At 43.5% G+C, this 21719-nt stretch overlaps 1 protein-coding gene across 1 annotated transcript in view; it reads right to left on the bottom strand.

The window, feature by feature from the left end:
- Positions 1-1368: 1368 nt before the first annotated feature.
- trabd2a (TraB domain containing 2A) overlaps positions 1369-21719 on the bottom strand; it is a gene marked incomplete at both ends in the record, with an annotated part of 40122 nt that continues 19771 nt past the window's right edge. Inside the window, 2 exons of the mRNA XM_080529016.1 lie at positions 1369-1624; positions 5173-5263. Coding sequence (XP_080385142.1) covers positions 1369-1624; positions 5173-5263 — 347 coding nt within the window. The remainder of the gene's footprint in view (positions 1625-5172; positions 5264-21719) is intronic.

Raw genomic sequence — 21719 nt, 5'->3', positions numbered from 1 at the left:
GGCTACCTTCCTGAATACGATTCTTGAATATTAATGATAATGTGACATGCATAAAAAAATGTTCAGACATAATATACACAATGTAGCGGTTGACTTTTGGCATAAAATGTGTCTACAATCATGATCCATTCATTTGGGGCTAGCTTGTGGATTGTGTAAATCTCCAAAGTATGTTTTAGCTAGCACACAGTAAACAACTTTATTTTCCATGGAGAATAAATAAATAAAGTCTGGAAACAGCCAAAGTCTGGCAGGCTTCAAGGCTGGACAGACCCTGGACCTTCAGTGCACAGAAATGGAAGTCGAATAAATTGTTTCAGTGTTTGAAATTGTAAATTACATTCACATTCTACATCTGTGTCAACAGTTTCTGAAAACAGACGGGGGCTCAAAAGCTGTAGCCAGTTTCCACTGCCTCTGGACATATGTTACAACTACTCTTGGCTATGTAGAGAGACAACTTGTTCAAGTGTTGTTATTACATGACAGGTATCATTTTGATAATTCTCCTTGATAAGACTCCATGTCAGGCTTGACACTCATTGAAAGATGTTCTGTCTGATCTGTCAACGGGTCTGTGTGCCATCACTAATGTGTACATACAACAAAGCTCAGCTACTTATGACGCTTAATGTCAACTTGTAAATAGAAAAACCAATAAATCCTTACAGGAGAAATAAGTACTGTAAAAACGCCAGGGAATAAGTCAAAGGCACGTGTGTAGTTATTCTTTATGGTGGATGGATTTACTACTGCACTCCGTCTGACTGAACTTCAAATCTAAAAAAGGATGTTTTTGTCACAAAGGTCTCTCTGCCTGAGGCAACCGCTTTACTAGACCTTTTCTCTCTAGCAGGTAGCAGGAATATTCCATTCAAAAAATATAAATTCAATAAAAAAAAAATGTTTTTGACAAAAAGGTCTCTGCCTGAAGCTATGCCTTTACTGGACCTTTTCTCAACAGGTATTTTCAAAACCACAACCACACTAGACCAGTACTGAACCAGTCTAGACATATTCCTACACTGACATACCAGAAGAAGGCTCTGTGTTGCACGAGGAGGTTGTGATATGATATGATGGCTGTTTTCGCCTGCAGCAAAGTAGCAGGAGATGTCAGTTAGACCCTATAGACGGGCCCGCATCCATTACGGCCTCCCCTTACTGCCCAAACTTGAGTGCGAAAATGATACCTGAAATTTGCTCTACTCAACCTCCGGACGAGCTATCTTTGGGCATGACATTTGAATGTAATCCTCATCCATGTCGTTCCCAACACGATGACGCTTACCGGCTTTTCACACAGGCTTTCTGTAAGGCTACTATTAATAACTGTACTGCACACGGACGCAGTGGGGGCCCTCTTTCTTACCTTTCTTCGATGCGGACCCAGAGGTCGTTGAACTGCCGGTGTCGCTGCTTCTTCTGCTTGTTACGGCGCTTCTTCTTTAGCTTGCGCTCCACCTTCTCAAACAGGTCTAGGCTGTGAGGCAGCAGCATGTGGGGGAGGGGGTTGTCCTCCAGAGGGTGCTGCTGGTCCTCGTGGAGCTCATGGAGGAAGGGCACCAGGTAGGGGGGCTCCTCATCCAAGTCCTGGCCCGGAGAATGACCTCCCTGATCTGGTCTACCACTGCAAATACAAGAAAGTGGAGAGAGAGAGAGAGCAATATTAGATAATAGACACAGGAGGTACCTTATTACAATAAGGAGGTTTGGGGAGGTGGGAAACTGCACTGCCAAACTGAAAGGCCTTTCATCAATGCAAATCACCAGTCAGTTGGTGTACAAGACCTCATCGGAACCACTCTATTATAACATCTTGCATCTCCAAGATAGGAAGTTAAACACAGCCTATGAAATATACGAAAGAACCACACAGTTGACCGTGACTCTGTGGTACTGATGAGAAGAGCACAGGGAGGTATGCTTATTATGAAACCTTGCAGGGGCACTGAAAGAACTAGCACTCTTATTTCAGATTTTAAGAGACATCTGCTTTTGATGAATCACTGGCCATCCCTAATGTGTTCACTCAGACACACATACATGTGGCTTCGAATGATGTTTAAAACATTACAGGAATCCATTACAGCTGCATCGGTGCAAATAAACTGGAAAGCCAAACCCATGTCCACTTGGTTGTGCATATTTACGACGGAATGTTCCAATCTCCAGGCTTCCAGTGTCTCCTCCAATCTTGGGTCCCATTCATTTCAGAAAGATGTGTGAGTATGTGTGTGTGTTCTGTGTGTGTGTGTGTGTGTGTGTGTGTGTGTGTGTAAATAAATAAGTAAATAAGTATGTAAGTAAATGAGAATGAGAAAGAAATAATGAAATAACGAGAAAGAGATAAAGAGAGTGAAAGGGAGAGAGACAGAGGGGGGGAGAAAGAGAGAGAGAGAGCGTGAAAGAGGAACAGCTCCACTTGGGGGGAGGGGGATCTGGGGCTGGGGAGTTCATGAGGACATTATCTTAGATTATAACCTGATAAAAAGGGGGATTATTTTTCTTAAGGGTGAAACCTATCTGCACCATCTCCCCTCCTGTCTGGGTTCCTGAGATGTGCATGTGCCTGTCGCGGGAAGTGTGTGATAGGAGATAGGAGCCTCCGCTGACGTGACATGGCGTGATCATGGTGGTGATACACTGATCACCAGATAGAGATAACCACCACCCAGGGAGACACTGAAATACTTTCAAATACTACGAGCGTTTGTTTGAGTGCCAGATGGGCGGGTATTACATTTTTACGACTTTTATTCCATTGGTTCCATTGTGCCAGGCAAACTCAATCAAGCACAGCTACGTAAGTATTTGAGATGATTTCATATATGATTTGAACCCAGGTCTGGACTCGTGGTAGACTGGACAGGAGCCATAAATAGGTGTGCTTGGCTTGGACTTTTTAACAAACAGAAATAATGAAATATCTAAACGGAATATTAGAACATTAACTGTCTATCTGTAAATCTGGAGAAATAACCAAATCCAAATGTAATCCATCATCCAAATGATTCGAGACATGTAGTAGCAGGCTGCCATTGTTCCAGAATGAACGAACATCTAACAAGGTCTTTTCCCTCATGCGTTCATGTATGTAACATGTTCGTGTACGTAACATAACACAGAACCCTGGCCTGATTTACAGCCGATTCAATGTGTCACAGGGGAACGTGGTAGCCTATTTAGAGACCTTTTCAATTACAACAGCTTAGGAGCCGTGCAAATCAAAATTCATACTCAAAGTTGAAGAGCTGTGTGTGTGTGTGTGTGTGTGTGTGTGTGCGTGCACGCGTGTACTGCTCACACAAAGAGTCCATTTGAGTTCTGAACATGGAGCCCAAGGGACACTCTGTAGTTGATTATGTGGGACTTGGCTATTCAGGCCTTTTTGGTCTTGGTCTTTGGTCATTCTGCCCACAAAGGAAATCAAACAATAAAACCACTGCCCCAAATTGTTTCTAAATGACCAGTGAGTGAGGGATGAAGAGGTCACGTTCGTTTAGCCTGCTCTCTAATCTGTATATGTGCAGTAGCACTCAGCGCTAACACACGGAGGGGGCAACAAAGCCTAATGATGTTAGCACTGTGGCTATAGCCTTGACCTTGCTGTAGGAATAACACCCCTCTGACACCAGGTTATTTATTTTCCTTTTTAAATCGCCAAGATCCACATCAAAATGGGAGCCATTACAGGATTAGTGGATTACTAACCATTCCTGGCAAGAAACATTCAATTGCTGCCTAATGTCCCCCAAGTCTACATAAGGGGATATTAATAAGGATAATATTAATCTAATAATGAGCTGTAGACATTTTCATCCATGGGAGGGAGTCTTCCACTAGTGCTAAATGAAAGGGCTAATTATTGGCAAATTTTTTGATAATTTTGCAGACAACACATTTTTCACAACAGCCCAAGCAGAACAGAACATCTGTTTTCGGTCTGAGGGGGTGAAATTACACCAACTAGGGGTGCGCTTACTTGGAAAATGATTTCCATTTGAAATCCAGTCAGTGAAACAGAGAGACAAAAATAAATAAATACCACACAGGCCCGGGGGCAGTGGGTGCACTATGAAACGCAGAACTGCGCGTAACCTAACACCCATTTAAGTGATAAAATATGGTCTGCCAATTTTACAGAGCCAGGTTTTAAGACGAAATGATAATAAGTAACTAATCTGTGGAAGAATACGAAACGTTGCTCCTTTTGCTTCATTTTATTTCTTCCTTCTTTTTTCCCCTCCCACAGGTAGTATGTTGGTGCAGGACCCTTGTAAAGCTCAGGTTTAGGCTGGTATACAAAGCTAACCATGTTAAAACCCCGGTAGTCCGGAGGTTTATGATCTGGATGTTCTGAAGCAGTTAAGTTATACTATTCCCTTAAAGGCCACGGCAGCTTTTAAGTGGTCAGAGTGGTCCCGCGCTGGATTCCGTCGAAGGCCACAGCATTGCTCCTAACCAGTGGCGTAAAGAGGACACTACTTCCCCGGCTTTGCGGTCTCGACTTGTTTATCGCTTCAAGGCACTGTGTTCCAAACCCAGGGATTATAGTGTAGTCAGGGCAGTAACACTACGGCACACATACACACGCATGCGCCCGTGCCCACACGCACGCGCACACACACTCTGTCTCACACACACACACACACACACACACTCACACACATACACATACACACAAAACAAGACCTCTGGACCTCACTCTCTTGTCATCATACCACCATTCAGAGCCCTGAGGGTTTTCCGATATGTCTCCGTAGTCAAGTTCATCTTAGCATTTGTGGGTTCTCAAGCCACTCTAGTGTACTGTGCCATGAAGTCTCAGGCCAAAAGACATGGGTCAAAGGTAAGAACTCCAAGAACAGCCGGTACAATGATGTTGATGATTGTGTGTGTGTGTGTGTGTGTGTGTGTGTGTGTGTGTGTGGCTGGATGACGATGACAGAGAAGGGTGGAATGAGGAGAGGGTGCGTGTGGTGGTTGGGGGGGGGGGGGGGGGCAGAGAGAGGGGGGGGGGTGAGGAGAGGGTGTGTGTGGTGGTTGGGGGGGGGGGCGGCGGAGAGAGGGAGGGGGTGAGGAGAGGGTGTGTGTGGTGGTTGGGGGGGCCGGCGGAGAGAGGGGTGGGGTGAGGACAGCGAGTGGTAAAGAGGGGCGGTTTATTATTACCTGTTAATGGGCTGCCCCGCGGGGGTGTGCTCCACTTCGTATCCTTGACTCCGCAGCACATCAATCACCGTGTTGTTGCCCAGGAAGTGACCTGCAATATAAACAGTTCTCCTTTCAGTCTCCCTAAGAGCCCCAGGACCCCGGCAGTGTCAGTCAGCACAGGGCAGGGCTCTCAGCCCAGAGAAGAGTGGCAACGCTAACCCCTGCTACGCTGAAACATTAGACATCCCCATAGCTCTTGCTAACATTAGCGTAGCTCTCACTGCTTTGAGTTCTCACGGAACATTGCATGAGGAAGATAACACCAAGGGCAGTATTCAGACTTACGGTCTGCACACTTGATCTGGCCACTTGACTGTGTCTCCTATTGACATCGGTGAGTTATTTGCCTGGAAGTCTGAGTTCAACACTCAGCGGATCTCAAACGACTCAGGAGAGCAATAATTTTCAATATCTACAGTACAGGAGGTTGCATTCATGTTGAAGAACACACAGAAGGTCACATCATGTGAGTGGCTGTGAGCGTTTGACATTATGTGCTGTTTTAGTGGTTTAAGCTGACGCTAAATTGATTGAAAATAGTTGGCTGTGGGTGATTAAATACGAAGCGGCTTGGCTTTGGTTGGGAAAAAAGTGTTTGACAGGCATTTACCGATTACTGTAGACATTTAACGTGTGAGCTGAAGAACTGAGGCTATCCCAACATACACACCAGTGTTGTATATAAAGAATATGCATCACTTTATTCTTAGTTAAATGAGGATGTACATTTGGATAATAGTGCAGGTTAGGGTTAGGCCTGTAGGGGAGGACTTCGGTGTGTCTCTGTCACGCCACCCTGCCCTAAGCCCTGGTCCTTCTTCCCCTGTGACCTGTGAAGAGGCTTGCAAACTCTATCTCTGTCTCACACACCCACTGATGCGCACACACACGCACGCATGCACGCACGCACGCACACACGCACAAAGACATACAGACACGCAGACACACACACACACACACCTAGGTGAAGTGAGGCATTGAGGGTTCAGGTTGCCGTGTCAAGGGGTCTCTCCATCCTCCTCCACACACTCACAATGGGGAATGGAAGGTCATTGTGCGCAGCAGCTCAGCCATGTACCGTAGCCATGTATAAACAAAGGACTGGGGCTTTAATCTAGCCCTAATAGAGAGGGCCATAATCATTACAGCACCACTATGGCCTGTTAACACCACGATGGTCTGCTATAACACTATGGATTGTTATAAAACCTCTATAGCCTGTTATAACACCAGTATGGCCTGCTGTAACACTATGGACTGTTATAACACCACTATTGCCTGATATAACACCACTATGACCTGTTATAATACTATGGACTTGGACTATTATAACAACACCATGGCCTGTTATAACAATAACATCATGGATTGTTATAACAACACTATGGCCTGTTCTAACAACAGTATGGACTCGTATAACAGCTCTATGAACTGACATAACAGGGAGGGGATTAGCAAAGCAGGAAACACTTTGATTAGGACAGAAAAAGGAGCTAAATGTCCAGCAATAATGTGATGTTTAAAACGAGACCATTAGGAGTATTTATCCAACTTCAAGAGGCCACTGAAGTCAAGAGTGGAGTTTTGAAATTCTATTCTCAAAAACAATGACGGGAATTTGGGCAGCGTTTTGGTGGGCACCTTCAGGAACACTGGACCAGAGGTTATCACTTCAACCCCATAGTCATTACAGAACCCTCATACTTCACATACTCTGGTCACTAATCAGCCATACATTAGTAAATGGATAACTAGCCTACTGTCAAACTGTGACTTATTAGGCAGTATGTGTACTTTTCTAGCTAGTTTTGACTGAAAACTACACAAAGAAAATCTTAGTAAATCATTATTTGAACTAAAACACACCATGCCATATTTATGATGCAGTACTTCTCTCATCTACAAAATGTACACCCAAAGACAAGACCATAGACACGTCAGTCTTTCTTTAGAAAGCAGTGAATCATACTTCATAAAATATATCACTAGTGGAGAAGCTAGTAACCCTCAACGTTCTTGCCCCCCGAAACATATCCTGCTTTGCCTTCCGTGGTTCCCTGGGCCAACGAACCCTTTGGTAGGGTTCCGAGTAGGACGGACGGGGGACGGGGGGACGGGGGCCGGGGGGGTGGAGAAGCCGAAGGCCTGGTCTGGTCTCTGGTTGGAAACACACAACTCAACGTGATTTATGAGTTCCCCTTCATGGAGGGATTAAGGTAGGACAAATGGAGAGGCCACCACAATGCAAGGGCCACTGAGGGGGGTGGGGTGGGGGGGACTTCAAAGGCGAAGCCCTGTGCGAGGGCTCCAATCCCTGAACAGTCCTCTACGGCTGGCTGGACCTCGCTAGCTAATACAAGTTAAGCCATCAATCTGGTCCCACTCTATTCGGCCCTGACTTACATTGTGAGTGGGAACTGCTCAAATGTACAGCAGAAAATGGGTTCACTCCCTGGAATAGTAAATTCAGGACCATGTAGGTGTGTGTGTGTGTGTGTGTGTGTGTAAGAGAAAAAAAACAACTAATTGGACACTCACAGATACACACTGTGACGAGACATACTAAGCCTGTCGATGATTGTTAACGACGTCTGGAAGACGGATTATTACAAACTAATAAGAAAACATGAAAATAAGTAATTCGAATATGATTAGTCACTAAACCAACAGTTTAGTTAGAGGGCTGGTTTACAATGGACTCAAATGAGTCAATTCCCATGTTGTCAATGAGGTGTGAATACGCCCATAAGCATTTAACATTACAGTTGTTCATTGGAAATAACTACATAGTTGTTCACATTTAGTTGTTCAGTGGAAATAACCCTTGAAACGCCAACTCAAGTAAAACGGCATCCATAAAGGCTTATTAAATACACATTATGTACATGGGACAAGCAGATCTACTCATATGAAACTGATTAAAAATCTAGCCTGTTCCAAAGTAGTGGAATTAAAAACAAAAACAAAAACAGACATTTCTGATTAAAATGATTGATGTTCTGGCGAGAGAAAGAGAGGAGAAACAGAACATTATGTTTTAACAGTTAGATTTTTCCTAAAATTACTGTGTATGTGCGATGTAGCCTTTGGCACCCAAAATTAACTCTAATTCCAGATCCGTCAGGTGATTCGTGACAACTCACGCTTCTAACAGTAGCCCTTTGAACCCTGCTGGCACGGGAAGAGTGCTGACATGCACTTTATTTAGAGAGTCCCCCTATAGATGGGGGTATAAATGGTTTATAAATATTCAACTACTGTAACTATCAACAACTGTTCAACTATCTTTCCGCTAACCCAAGTTGCAGTTCAGAGTTAGGTTTTGTTGGCGTGTATCTGGAGTCAGGTCATGTCCTTCCAGAGAGTGTTCTTCAGGACGGGACTGCTCTAGGCTGGTATGGCTGTGTGTTCCAACATTAACACTGACACAAGAGGCTAGTGGAGGACTTAGCTTAGTCCCTCCTAAAGACCTCTTCATCCCCGCTACCCCCCTGTACAGTTTCTCTGTAAAGTAAATTCTACTGTAAACATTTGTAAAAAAAAAAAAAATGCATTCTTCTAGCACTGTGACTGCCAATAGCCCCAGGTCCTAGCATAGATTTGTTTTTCTTATGATGACTGATATATAGATGATTCTCTTACTCAGACAAATGTACTTGTTGTAAGTCGCTTTGGATAAAGGCATCTGCTAAATGTGTAAAATGCCAATGAGGCATGAGCCGTCTCATTATCACGTTCACACAGATAATGATGGGTGAAGCTAATGCAAGAACTCAGTAGTGTGCACGACACCTTCCCGTCTCTTTGAACAACGCTCAAACCAGATGAATCCATGGAATCGTGATTACTGTAACTGTTGATCCAAAATCAACAATTGTCCTGTTAACACTTGAACAAAGTCTGGCCCCAGGAACGAACGCACGCACGCACGCGCGCGCGCGCGCGCACACACACACACACACACACACACACACACACACACACACACGAGGCTAGCACTGAAACCCTGCAGTCTGTAGAGCAGTGGGGACTTGACTGGTCCTCCTAAAGACCTCCTCATCCCCACTACCCCCCTGTACAGTTTCTCTACTATAAATACATTTAAAATAAATCTAAATAATGAATAGTGTAATTGTTCCTTCTTCTAGCAATGTGACTGCCAACGGCCCCTGGCCCTAGCATATATCACTTTTAGTTGACTGATGATGATGACTGATGGATACATGATTCACTTACTTAGACAAATGTATTTGTTGTAAGTCGCTTTTCAATAAAGGTGCCTGCTAAATACCAAAATTTTTAAATGTAGGGTGTGCTATGATGCTGACAGAGGCTGTCTAAGAGTGCCTTCCAGCCTTCCTGTGGCTTTAGATGTGATGATTAACAACAAAGCTGAGCTATTACCCTCATTACTCATAGTAGTGACCTGTGTCTGAGCTCCACTCAGCTACCGGGGGTGGTGAGGAAATACTGGCTCATCTTACCAAGTCTTCTATCTCTTCCTCCGCGGTTCAGGGGTCAGTTTCCTAAAAGCCTCATAGTTAAAGTTATTATTACTTAATCTTTTTTTATTAACGAATGAAAGATTGACCTGAAAACATACAATTTTACAATTGTTACTGTATTGCGGCTTTGCAGGAGTTGTGGGGAGAAATGAAGTACTACTTAAGATACAAAACCTTTCCAAACCCTACCCCAGACCCTTGTCCAAAGAGCAATTACAGCGACAGGTCTCACCCGCTTTCCCTTACGATTACAATAGCACAAAGGAGTGCTTCTAAAACATTTTTTTTTTTAAAAAAGGACAGTTCTTTACTGAGCTATTTCCTTTGATTCCTTTTTTTTTTTAACAGAGTGCACAATATCATGTAATCAGACAGCCACGTTTTAAGACTTCAAGGACCAACAGAATAAGTCCAAGAGAAGGAAAAAGACAATTTTCATGAAACAAGAGCTACAGAACTCAACAGGAGCATTCAGTCCAGCATGGGGTGGTTCTATAGGACCGATCACGGTTCACTGAATGGTCGTATTGACCTCTAACCATGCTTCCTAAGTGGCCAGTTGATGTTGTGCCAAAGTCAATTCCCCAACATACACCATTCTGATGGTCATTTCACATGGCACACAAAGCGCCCACAACTCTGCAACGCTCGGACGAGATGCTCAAGATAAGGCCAACTGCCAAGCTGAAAGGTTTCATTCAAAACGTCCTTGGCTCAAGTTTTGCAAGAGAAGCATACAGTGATGTCGAGTCAGTTTTGTGTGTTCTCCTTTCATTGTAAATGTTTGCATTGGTAGTAGCAGTAATAGAAGAAATAGTAGTAGTTGTAGTAGTAGTCGTCGTCAAGTACTGACACACCAATTGCTCTGGAACATGTCCCCAATCCTTCTCTCCAATTATTAGAACATATGGCAAGTCTTAAATATAGTTTCTTTCCATTATATATTTATATTACAAATTGTAACCGGGGCTGAGCGACAGTTCCCAAAACATGACGGCAACTAAATAAACAAATTGCTGTGCACCATTCTGTGCCGTCCAGCCAGAGCTGCTGTTTATGTACACATTATGTACACATTATGTACACATTTCCTTCATAGGCTGCATTCCTGATGGGCCATAATCACGGCGGCCCCGCGGGAGAGTGACTTGGCCGGATTCGGAGGAGAGAGTAGAGAGGAGGGAGCTGTGCTGCTGTAATGCCCAGGCTACTAATGACTAAAACACTAGCATGGGCTACGCTCAGCAGGACAAAATTGATGTGTAACATTCAGATAGAAATGCATCATCTAGAACCGCCGTACCTCTGAAATATCGAGTTTGGAGTCATGTCACGTCTATTCGTAGCATTTCTACCAGCAACGTTCACTAGGTTGCACCCTGTCACCATTGTGACAGTACTGGATCCCCAAAACCCAATTGCCAATTAGTTGATGCTTTCGACTGTTAAGTTAATGAGAAGCCAGTGTATAATTACAGTGAAGTGAGGGGTTTGGTTTGAGCTAATGCCCAGCTCTATAGGTGCTTTCAAAGATAAACAAGCAGACGGAGCCTACACTCTCAACTCTGTCACACGCCTGTCTCTCCTGTCTGTCACACGCCTGTCTGTCCCGTCTGTCCACTGGGTGATTTGATGTCTGGAGGAGGGGGAGGGGGAGGGATAACGCCGGGTCAAAATGTCACAGAGAGCCCGCAGCCCCGGAACACCTCCTGACACTGACAACTGAGTCAATAACTTTAACTGCGCTGAGACGCCTCACCCCTACCCTGTACTGGCTCCAGACTGAGATGGGAGCAAGACGGCTGGCCATAGAGGGGGATAGGGAGCGGGGGGGGGGCTGAAATAGGCCAAAGGTTACCCGCCCTTCTCCACCCCCCAAGGCAACACTTTCCACAACTGGTCTTATTTACCTAAGTCCCCTTATTTGACAATGACAGGGAGCGCCTGCCTTCTGAGAGTGGACAGTACGAGACCGCAGGGCTTGCTCCCGCAGTGGTAACATTCCATGCGTCTGACCAATGGAGATGATGATCACAACTTATAAGACAGTTATATCTTTGTCACACTGGTAACTCTTGTTACTAATAATAGTCTTGGTAGAAGGTGAGATAGCAAAGGTGTACACTCAGCAAATCAATTACAATCAACATATCTAAAAAAGCAGCTCTTACATTTAGGGGCCCAAGCATTTATTCTGGTTCTCTTCAGGAGAATGTACAGAAAAAACCCCATCCTCCACCAACCATACTCTATCAAGCAGAGTCTAAAGAAAAACAAACAAACATTAAAACCTCTGGGCCCAGTGTCAAGAATACTGTAGCAGTTACTGTTACCATCCACAGGGCGCAACGTAGGGAAGGCAGCCAAGACTTATAATTGGTAAATCATTGCTCGTGTGCATGGGCATAGACAGCGGTAGCTATATGTCTCGACTGGGCATGCAGAAGTTGCCATTTACTGTAATAACAGGCAAGTGGCATACAAATAAAGCCAATGACTGGTTTATTTATTGGCATGCCACCCACACTGACCTTCTCTCAGTCTCAAGTAAAACACTGCCAATGTCCCATTAATACACATATCGAGTGAACAGCGGCTCTGGCTTTGCTTATGAGCTGACCATGGTTTTATTAAAACCAAACTTTATTTCCTCTGTTGATAGACAGCAAAGACTTTTCCTTCTCACTAAAGTCTGTCTTTACTAATGGCTGCTATTTGTTTTCATATAAATGGATACAAGCTCAGAAATAATAAGCCCCCTAAAAAGACAATATGATTATACATTGTCATGTTCATTGATGATAAATAAATATGACAAAGCTAATGCATCCCCCCCCCCCCTTTTTTTCCTTCCAGCCTGCGGGGATGTTCTGATATATAGGTGCTTTATTGATCCCTGAGGGGAAATTAAGGTTACACCACAAACAACAACAACAAAATAAAGTGACAATTGAGTAATAGAATAAAATAAAAATAGACATCTGAACATTCTACACAGTAAGAACAGACCAGTTTGATTTACCGGTACTTCCCCCCCGGCCTGACTGATCACCCCGATTGAGCCAGTAGAAGGAGTTGTACAGTCTTATTGTAGCAGGCAAAAAGAAATTGGTTTATGAAAAAACAACAATATTTGATGTTAATCACAAATGTCAAAATGGGAAGCTTTGGGGGGGCAAAAATGCATAACTGAATCAACAAGAGACCTTGCAGCCGTAGTGCCTGTGGAGGCCTGGTGTGGTTGATATGTCCTGCCTGCCTGGCTGGTCTGAGCGGTCTGCCTTTGATATTTACCAGCCTCAGCTCCCCTGGACAGGCTGGCTCCCCGCCTGCCCCTTGGATGACCCTGGGGACGGGAGGCAAAGGCCAGGGGGCTGGTGGGAGGCCTCCGTCACAGGGTCCTGGCTAATGGGGTACTCTAGGCCAGGGGAGGGCCTGGCTGCTGCCCGTTAAAAAAAAAAAAACACATAAGCATGACGACACTTGCATCTGATGAGGCTGAGGCAAGTTGAGCCTCTCCACACAGCCAGAGTTAATGTCCATAATACTTTTTGACAAAAGCTTGTTCACCTTGGGGGGTAATAGAAAAACTGTATAACATGTAGTACTTTACATATACAGTACTACGTGCTATGACAGTATAATGCATTGTCATGATAAACCATGTACCACTACAAAGCGTCCCTCTGCCATCCAACACCAGTTACAGTAATTGATTTCAAAGTTGTGGCCAAGTTACTAAGCCACAATGACATTGCCTTTTGAAAACCAGAATATCATTCAACTGGTTTCAAACTGTGTTTTGAAGGTACCATATAAGAGCATTTGAAGGTACCAAAATATCTCAGGCCTTTTCCCTTGGCTTATTGTATGGATTGATGTAGATCCTAAATTAAGTCCAGTAAAGGAGCGAAGCCATGGACTAAGCCGAATAAAGCCTTGAGATGTTGTTTTAGCATTTGGCTATGTACTCATTAATACCTTTGTGCCTTTTTCTAAACCTGAGGTCATAATTCCCTCAGAACTTGAGATTTCTAGAAGCTTAAGAGGAGAGAAATATTTGGGGGCTACGGCAGTCATAGAGTAACAACTGTTATAGGGTTTCATTAATTCTAAACCAAAGCTTAAGCCTACACGACTCACCTACGTTATGCGCTTACTCTCTGGTACAGAGTTGTGTTTGGCTCAAAAGCTTCACCCTGATCAGACCTCCCACATCAACCTAGCAGTCACCATCTACAGACGTTACTCGTCACCGGAGCACTGCCAAACAGGTGAGAGACCAGAGACATGGCTTTATGGAAATGAAAAGAGTACAGGGGCTAAACAACTGAGTCACAGCAACACAGCAAGTCCAGACGAACAAGCTCTTATTCACTCAAAAGAGGCCTGATTCCAGTGTTTATAAAGGGGAAAAACAGTACAGCAGGCCCTAAACACTTCTCTTTCCTGCTCTCTCATCCATGATGAGAGGTAAGAGTCAGGTGTGTTCTCATTTCTCTGGGTCACATAATCTCCTCAATCTGAACTGAACAGCTTGTATCTCTGAAACAGGAGAGAGAGAGGGAGAGGGAGAAGAAGAGAGCAGGAGATAAAGAGCTGTGAGTTGAATTCAATGGGGATAAGGGAATGGGAGAAAAAGGCATGTCAAACAATGGAGGAATTTTAAGTCCCGAGATGCCAGAGTATGATAAGACTGGATCAGAGAATGCACTGTGGAGACGGATCGGGTTTAAAACTCAAACACTTCACAAAGACCACATAGACTGTAGCTTGAAAGGCTGCCCATGTAAAGTCTGCCTGTGACTGCCTGCTGGCTACCTACAGAAAAACAGCAGAATTCACATTTACTGACTTTGACAATCACGATCAGATAGGATAAACATGACTGTTCTGAACCGAAACATAATGGCAAAGACTTCTAGAGGCCAACACAAAGCCAAGTTATCGGTAGCCAAGTTGCTTTGCTAAATTGATATTTCCATCTCGGATATAGTTTTAAGAGAAAGCAAGGTTAAGTGCTTGTAAAATGCACTACCGTTTCTGGGTGGCATGATATACGATGCCTTATTGAACACATTTGAAGGATTAATAACCCTAAGGGTAAGCTTTAAAATCCTGAGGAACACATTCACACTATGGATAATCCTATCACTACATACATGGGTCGAAAAGTATTTGAAATACTTTCAGCGTTTGGTTGAACCTGTTTGGAGTGCCTGAAGGGTGGGGTGTGCACTTTTGGGACGATTCCATTGGTGCACTGCGCCAGGCAAACTCAATCAAACACAGCTTAGTATTTGAAATGATTTCAAACACAATTTGAACCAACGTCTGCTTCACTAACAACATGACATAGTGAAGACAAGGGCATACTAACGGTCACACAATACTCCTACATAGCTTTGAAAGACTTCAACACCAGGGAAAGGTTTAAGGAGATCATGTTTATATATTCAACAGCTTTTTGGTATTTCTATACCGAACAATGAAATACAGAGTGCCTGGACAGGAGGGTGTGAAGCCATTCCTTAAATAAACGAGGCCTGAGAGTTTGTGGTGGCAAAGGCGCTTTGGAGCCGGTAGGGGATTACATATCTCTGGCTCGTTTAGTCAGGCCTTCGCGGTGCCAAGTAAAGCACAGGGAAATTATGAGACACGAAGCCAGACCGACTACTTTACTATAGGCAGTGAAAGAGAGATCAAAGTTAGAATCCCGTAAAAGTGAGCAGAGTTTTGAAAAATAAACAGGATTTGATATCAAAAATCCTTGACATGCTATGTCTTATTTTACAAAGATATTATAGATATATTTATAATAAAATAATCTCTTGAAAATATGTGCATTGTAGAGCAAGTTTTAAACTGCTCGTCCTTTTTGGTTCTAGGGAGAACTCTATTTTGTTCCATGTAAAACCTATTTTTTTGTCTTAGATTGTATCCTCCAAAAGAGGTTGAGCCAGTACGTCTGGGAGTGATAGAGCTCTGAGTGGATCTGCATTCACTATCTATACCCAGAGGCCTGTGAATCATCTTAGGGTGTGGGGCTGCTGGACTCTATCTATCTGAATACAAACACAGGCTATTATAGGCCTGGTGCATCTCAGGGCTGGGGACCGCACCTTGTCCCACTCTGTATCGGACGGGGTCCCTCCAAACTACCCTGCTCCGGAAAGACACTTCGGCATGTTTCCCAGAAAAGCCTGTAAACAATGCAGTTATATAACAAAACAAAGCCAGGAGTCCATATGGGCCCACTAAACAACTATGTTGATGTATTCAAAAACAGAATTCATGTTTTTCTCATTAGAAGCAGCAGTGGGTCCGGACTTGCAGTTTTGACATGCTATCTTTTAAGCGATTGTCTTAAAAAAGGAAAGACAAGTCAACCTTGTGGGGCTTTTAAGTATGAAAACTGACTTTTTTATTTGTTATCATCTTATCCATTTTTGGTCTTTTGCTTTTCCTGTTGAGGTTATGAATTGTGTCCAAGTTTAAACAAAAAGGAACATACAGACAATATATGCATAGCTACCAGTGTTATTATAAAAGACAGTGAAGAACTCCAGCAAGGAATCAATGTATATACACCATTCAATACACAAAGAGTTGAGTGCCCCTTCACATGTAAACAGAGTAGGTATGTACATGGTCATGTTTTAATAGGTGAAGTGGTCAAGTATATTCCTAGCTATATGTAAAAGCATTGCTCCAATACCACAGGTCCATTCAAGAAGAAAAAGAAAATCCCTACAAAACAAAAAGGTATTCAACAGCCTTGGAAGTGGAAGTTGCAAATCATTTGAGTTATGTTACCATATGACTGTCCCCTCTAGGTACCATTTTCGATGTTTTGTAGTTTCAAATGAAAAGGACAGGTTCTCATAACAATTCCTCAGCCGATCATCAATTGAAGCACCAGACCCAGATATGTAATTTTCTTTCCTTTCATAGTGGTGAGGTATTTGTCGGCCAAATTAACGTTTGCCCGAGGCAAAAACATAAAGCCTAATTCCAGGTGCATCGGCTAACAGCTATGGGCTTCAGGGTCAGGGTGCAGAGTTCAGCGAAGTTCAAACTCTTCCAATAAATCAAAGAGGATGTTGTGAGAAGGAAGTTCTTTAGTTCATAGGTACACGATACCTGAACATGCAGACAAGACTTAAATACAATTCTACTGAATACTACATGGAAATATGACTAGGTGCACTCTGGGGAAGGACCACTTGCTCTGGAATACAGCTCTAAAAAGCGTTATATATTGATAACTACATACGTCTCTGATACGTATTTCCTGCGAAACATGGCACCACATTCCCCATGTTGGCACCAACATCATCGACCTTTACATCAACCATGTAAGTGGCTTGTGAATACAGTCTTATTGACATTGTTAAATTGTATTCTCGGTGCCCCATTTCAAGGCACACACTCCCTACCGCAAGCGTTGTGCACAGCCACACAGTCAAACAGAGGGCAAATCAAAACCATGTCACAAAGACCAAACACACGGAGTTCTGGAAGTCCGTGAGTAGACATGTACCAGCCATTCTAGGTGATGGCAACGTCCGTAGGGTCCTGGCTGCCACTGCTGGTCCGAGTGTGAGGTCTGCTTTTACAGCTTTGTTTGACATATGTATACTCACGTCACCAACCACACCAAACAGTTGTAAAACACAATTTTATGAGATAGAGGAGCCGAGGGATTGCAGAATGCCCTTCCTTTAACTGCTCTCTCTCTCTCTCTCTCTCTCTCTCTCTCTCTCTCTCTCTCTCTCTCTCTCTCTCTCTCTCTCTCTCCTCTCTCTCCTCTCTCTCTCTCTCTCCTCTCTCTCTCCTCTCTCTCTCCTCTCTCTCTCCTCTCTCTCTCCTCTCTCTCTCTCTCTCTCTCTCTCGGGATATATGAACATATATATGAATGCTGTAATTAGGTAGTAGCCTACTAAACATGAAATATATGTGAAGTGTTTGAAGTGACGCTAGCTGTCTAAAAGACATACTGTACTATGCAGAGGGAGTACATGATGGAGTGAGTTAACCCACCCAGCCAGCCACATGCTGACAACTCAAGGTGCTCTATAAATCACGAGTACAGTACGTCTTGTCAGCGTTCGCCCCTGCCACAGTTACCCCAGCCATTCACTTAGCATGTATTACCAGTTGAGATACCAAAGACAAACCTAATTGTCTGTGAAAAGAATGAAAACATTTCAATGTAAACATTGAGGCTGTCAACCACAGTCGCAATTACTCTGCCACAAATATTTAAATTTGTGGTTTGGACCTTAAAGCCTGTGATGTGCTAAGCAGCTGTAGAAATGTATACTGTAACCTCCCTCTCGTTACTCAGAGAAACTGCCCTAGCCTGCAGAAATTGAGAACTCAGCCCTTAACAATATGTAAACACATCTTATTTAAAAAAAAAATGAGAGCCAGTGTATGGCTGAAATTATAGGGAACATAGATCCAGATTGTGTACATGTATTGGGTTACAATGTTCTGGACCAAAGCAATAACTGTTTCCATATGGTCTTCCTAATGTACAGCACCGATGCCATTTCAACAGCATTACTCAATGAATGATGGAATACCGGTACATATCTCAGGAGAAGAGATTCATTGAAACGAATAGGATGAATTCCAGGGCATAATCCATGTGTGGCTGTATGGACTGTAAGGGCATTTGTATACACTATTCGTAGTAGATGACCAACCTAGTAAAAACAAAATTGTCCAGTTTCAATCATAAATGTGAAAATACTATTTTACATGTAACAAAAGTCGTTGCCATGAGTATGTAGCAGTATGTTATTTATATGTTCATTGTTGTAACTACAGTTTTCATATACACAGGTTAATATACACAGGTATACGGGCGACTTCATGTGAAAAGTTGCCATGCTGTTTTTGAACATCTTATACAGTCAAAACACCATCGTTGTTGCTCACCTAGCTGAAGAGAGGACACCAAGCTATAGTCAATACTGCATATATACTGTACCTAATCTGGTCATAACTGACCTGGACACACACACACACACACACACACACAATTATAATTATATATAATTATAATTCATGAATTATATATAATTATAATTGAGTTGAATGAACTTTAATTGATTCACCGTGGGAATTAATGAGAATTTAAATGAACACCGAATCTGTTTCATGTAGAATTTAAATTGCAAACCTAGATTAATAACTGTAGTTATCTGTAATGCCATACTACAGGTGTCATATTTTCAGTATTTCTAATATCTAAATATGAAATAATGTAAATAAAAAAAGGATCTAATTTTAGAATTTGTAATTTGATGTCCTCCTAGAGATAATGTCAAATAGTGTCAAAGATAATGGAGATAAGGCATGCAGATTTAGCTGCTTTCTCTTTTCAAACTGGCTGACACAATTAAATGTTCAGGATAACATCATCAACCACTGATACAAACCAAGACGCCATATTTTCCTCCTGCATACTGTACATATAGCCAATAGCATTAAAATCTCTAACCAACTAGCTATCTAAGTATCTTTCCAGTAGTACCAAACCTCTGCTATGAACAGAACAGAGAATGGCCAACAGTTACTCAGCTAAACCAAGGTTAGATTGACTACCCAGCAGAGGCTCAGGCATAAGCAGATCATAAGCAGATCTCCTGTAATTCAAAGCCGTTGTACGGTGACAATAAGTACCAATCTTTCAACCTCATGACTTTTCCATCTGCCAGCCACCACGGAGCCAGGGGCTGGCGAGGGGCCTCAGGCGGGCCGCCATGCGATAACACTGGAGCTGGGCTGGGACCATAGACGCTGTTCAGCTGCATGGCTGCCACTCTACTAAAAGCTGATTTATGCTTGATCCACCACTGCGGTGTGGAGGCTCTGTAGGAGGGTATGATGCAATTGCAGAGACTGCGGAGTCGTGGCCAAATCGAGCTTCGTTCCGCGATGCTGTGCCCCTCCCAAATTGTGTAACAATGCGGATGGCTCCACATTTCCATGATTGATTGACAGTAGGTAGGTGGCAGAGGTATAAACTATTGGATGTGTAGAAGACACATTCCGCTCTGTTCCACTCCACAAAAGGGTTAGAAGAAGCATGAATGCCCTGACGCTTGTGGAGGACGCATCGCCATAAATGCTGAGCGGACACCGCAGACGCCGGATTGACCATAAATCGGATTTAACCCTAACCACAGCGCTCCGCACCCCGGGACATTCCTCAAATTGCTAATGTGTGTGTGTGTGTGTTTGTGCGTTTGTGCGTATGCACCCCCTAAAAGTCTGAGACAGAGAATATGAAATAAGGAGGGGAAAAAATTGATAGTTTGGGTTTGGCTGCAAACAATTTTCAACCAGCAGACAGTAATAAACGGGTTCCAAGATACAAAGCTCTTAAAACCCAAACAACATTACAGCATATTTCTCACACCACTGACAGAGATAACCACGAGCCAGTTTCCACATTCACATTTGGCATCAGTGGCATGGCTCACTCTCCCAGTCCCTAATGGGCCACTATTCAGAAATCTTAAAAATAAACATCAATGAATCTTACTTCTCCAAGTCGAAGCAAATACAATTTGAGTCACATATCTATTCAGTGAACAAAACAAAAACATATTTTTCATTCAGAGATAAAAAAGGACAAAACCAGCCATACTGTATATCCATGCTGAATGTTTGATTAAATATGACTTGCAATATCTCCGGGATTTCATGGCGTTTACATTTATTTTACGATACTCATGATACTAAACTCTTCAACAGACTAATTGTAAATAGAAGCTCCTACAGGTCACGGTAATGGTGCCACATTTTGAAGCCCTCTTCAAGCCCTCTTTTAACAAAGGGCAGATTCTCTCTCCGTCCATCGGGGCTGCAGTGGGCTTCCACAAGAGGACTGACTTTTGTACTCATGCAGATGCGCCTCGCTGCGTTTCTCTTGGTTTGTTCCTGTGTAGGCAGGGAGGACATGAGATGAGGGCCTGATAAGACTGGCCTCACAGCTGATGTTACAGCTCAGCCAGGGGCCTTGACCATAAAGGACTCCATTGTGGCTCGAGCCTGTCTCTCACTTTTCACCCCCCAGGGGAATAATTAAGGACACGTTTCCCCCTGGTCGACGTCAGGGCCTCGTTGATAGGGAGCACAACTTAGCCCGTATGTCTGAGGGTGGTGCTCCTGGGCGAACGGGCAGATCAGTTTCACTCACCTTCGCGGACAAGGCCCTTGTAAAAAAGAACCCACGGGGACGAGTCATGAAATGTACTCCTTGTTAGACTTGCAAAGCCAGGAGTCCGGCAGACCTATTAGTCAGGTCTCTGCTTTCACTCACTGGCTTCCTGTAGCCTCCAAGCTCACCAGACTGTGAAGACCCTTTGCTAACATCTAGCCTCGCTACACCGCGTTTCACAGAAACAGGGGCCGCCGTTCAACTCCGAACCAAACAGACAAGAGATAATGAACAGCAGTGCGTACCATCCGTAGAGTCTCCTTTATATGTTTTTTAAGTGGTGGATGTGGACATGTGAAACAAGTTTCAGTTTTTAGAAGTCAAGTATAACTGTATAGGAGTTGGTGGAGTTTGTCCGAAATGCTTTCACTCCCGTCTCTATGGGTGTAGCGTTTAAAAGGATTTAAAACCTGATCAGATATACAGTATCTACTCCCAATTAAGCAATTAAAGGAACTCTCGGGCAGTTCTGCATACCATCAAAGAGTTGTTCACCAACAAAGACATAAACAATAGAGCCAGAATCCATTGGAAGGATGGAGGAGCCACACTTTTTTCTGGCCTCCATTACACTTTGTATCTGCTGGTGACCATTACAGTGATTCAGGCATCTAATTGCTGTTTTAACCTCTGGGGGCTTTCTCAAACAAGCAAGACATCCATGCATATTTCGCCACCAAAGCAAAAATCCTAATCAAATTTGGGTAAATCATTACATTAGTATGAAACCCTGGGTGATTAGATGAAGTACCCTCATTCCG

The sequence above is a fragment of the Nansenia antarctica genome, assembly GCF_963989245.1.
Source record: "Nansenia antarctica genome assembly, chromosome: 4".
Taxonomy (NCBI): domain Eukaryota; kingdom Metazoa; phylum Chordata; class Actinopteri; order Argentiniformes; family Microstomatidae; genus Nansenia; species Nansenia antarctica.
The sequence above is the reverse complement of the archived record's forward strand: the minus strand, read 5'-3'. Positions and strand labels throughout refer to the sequence as shown.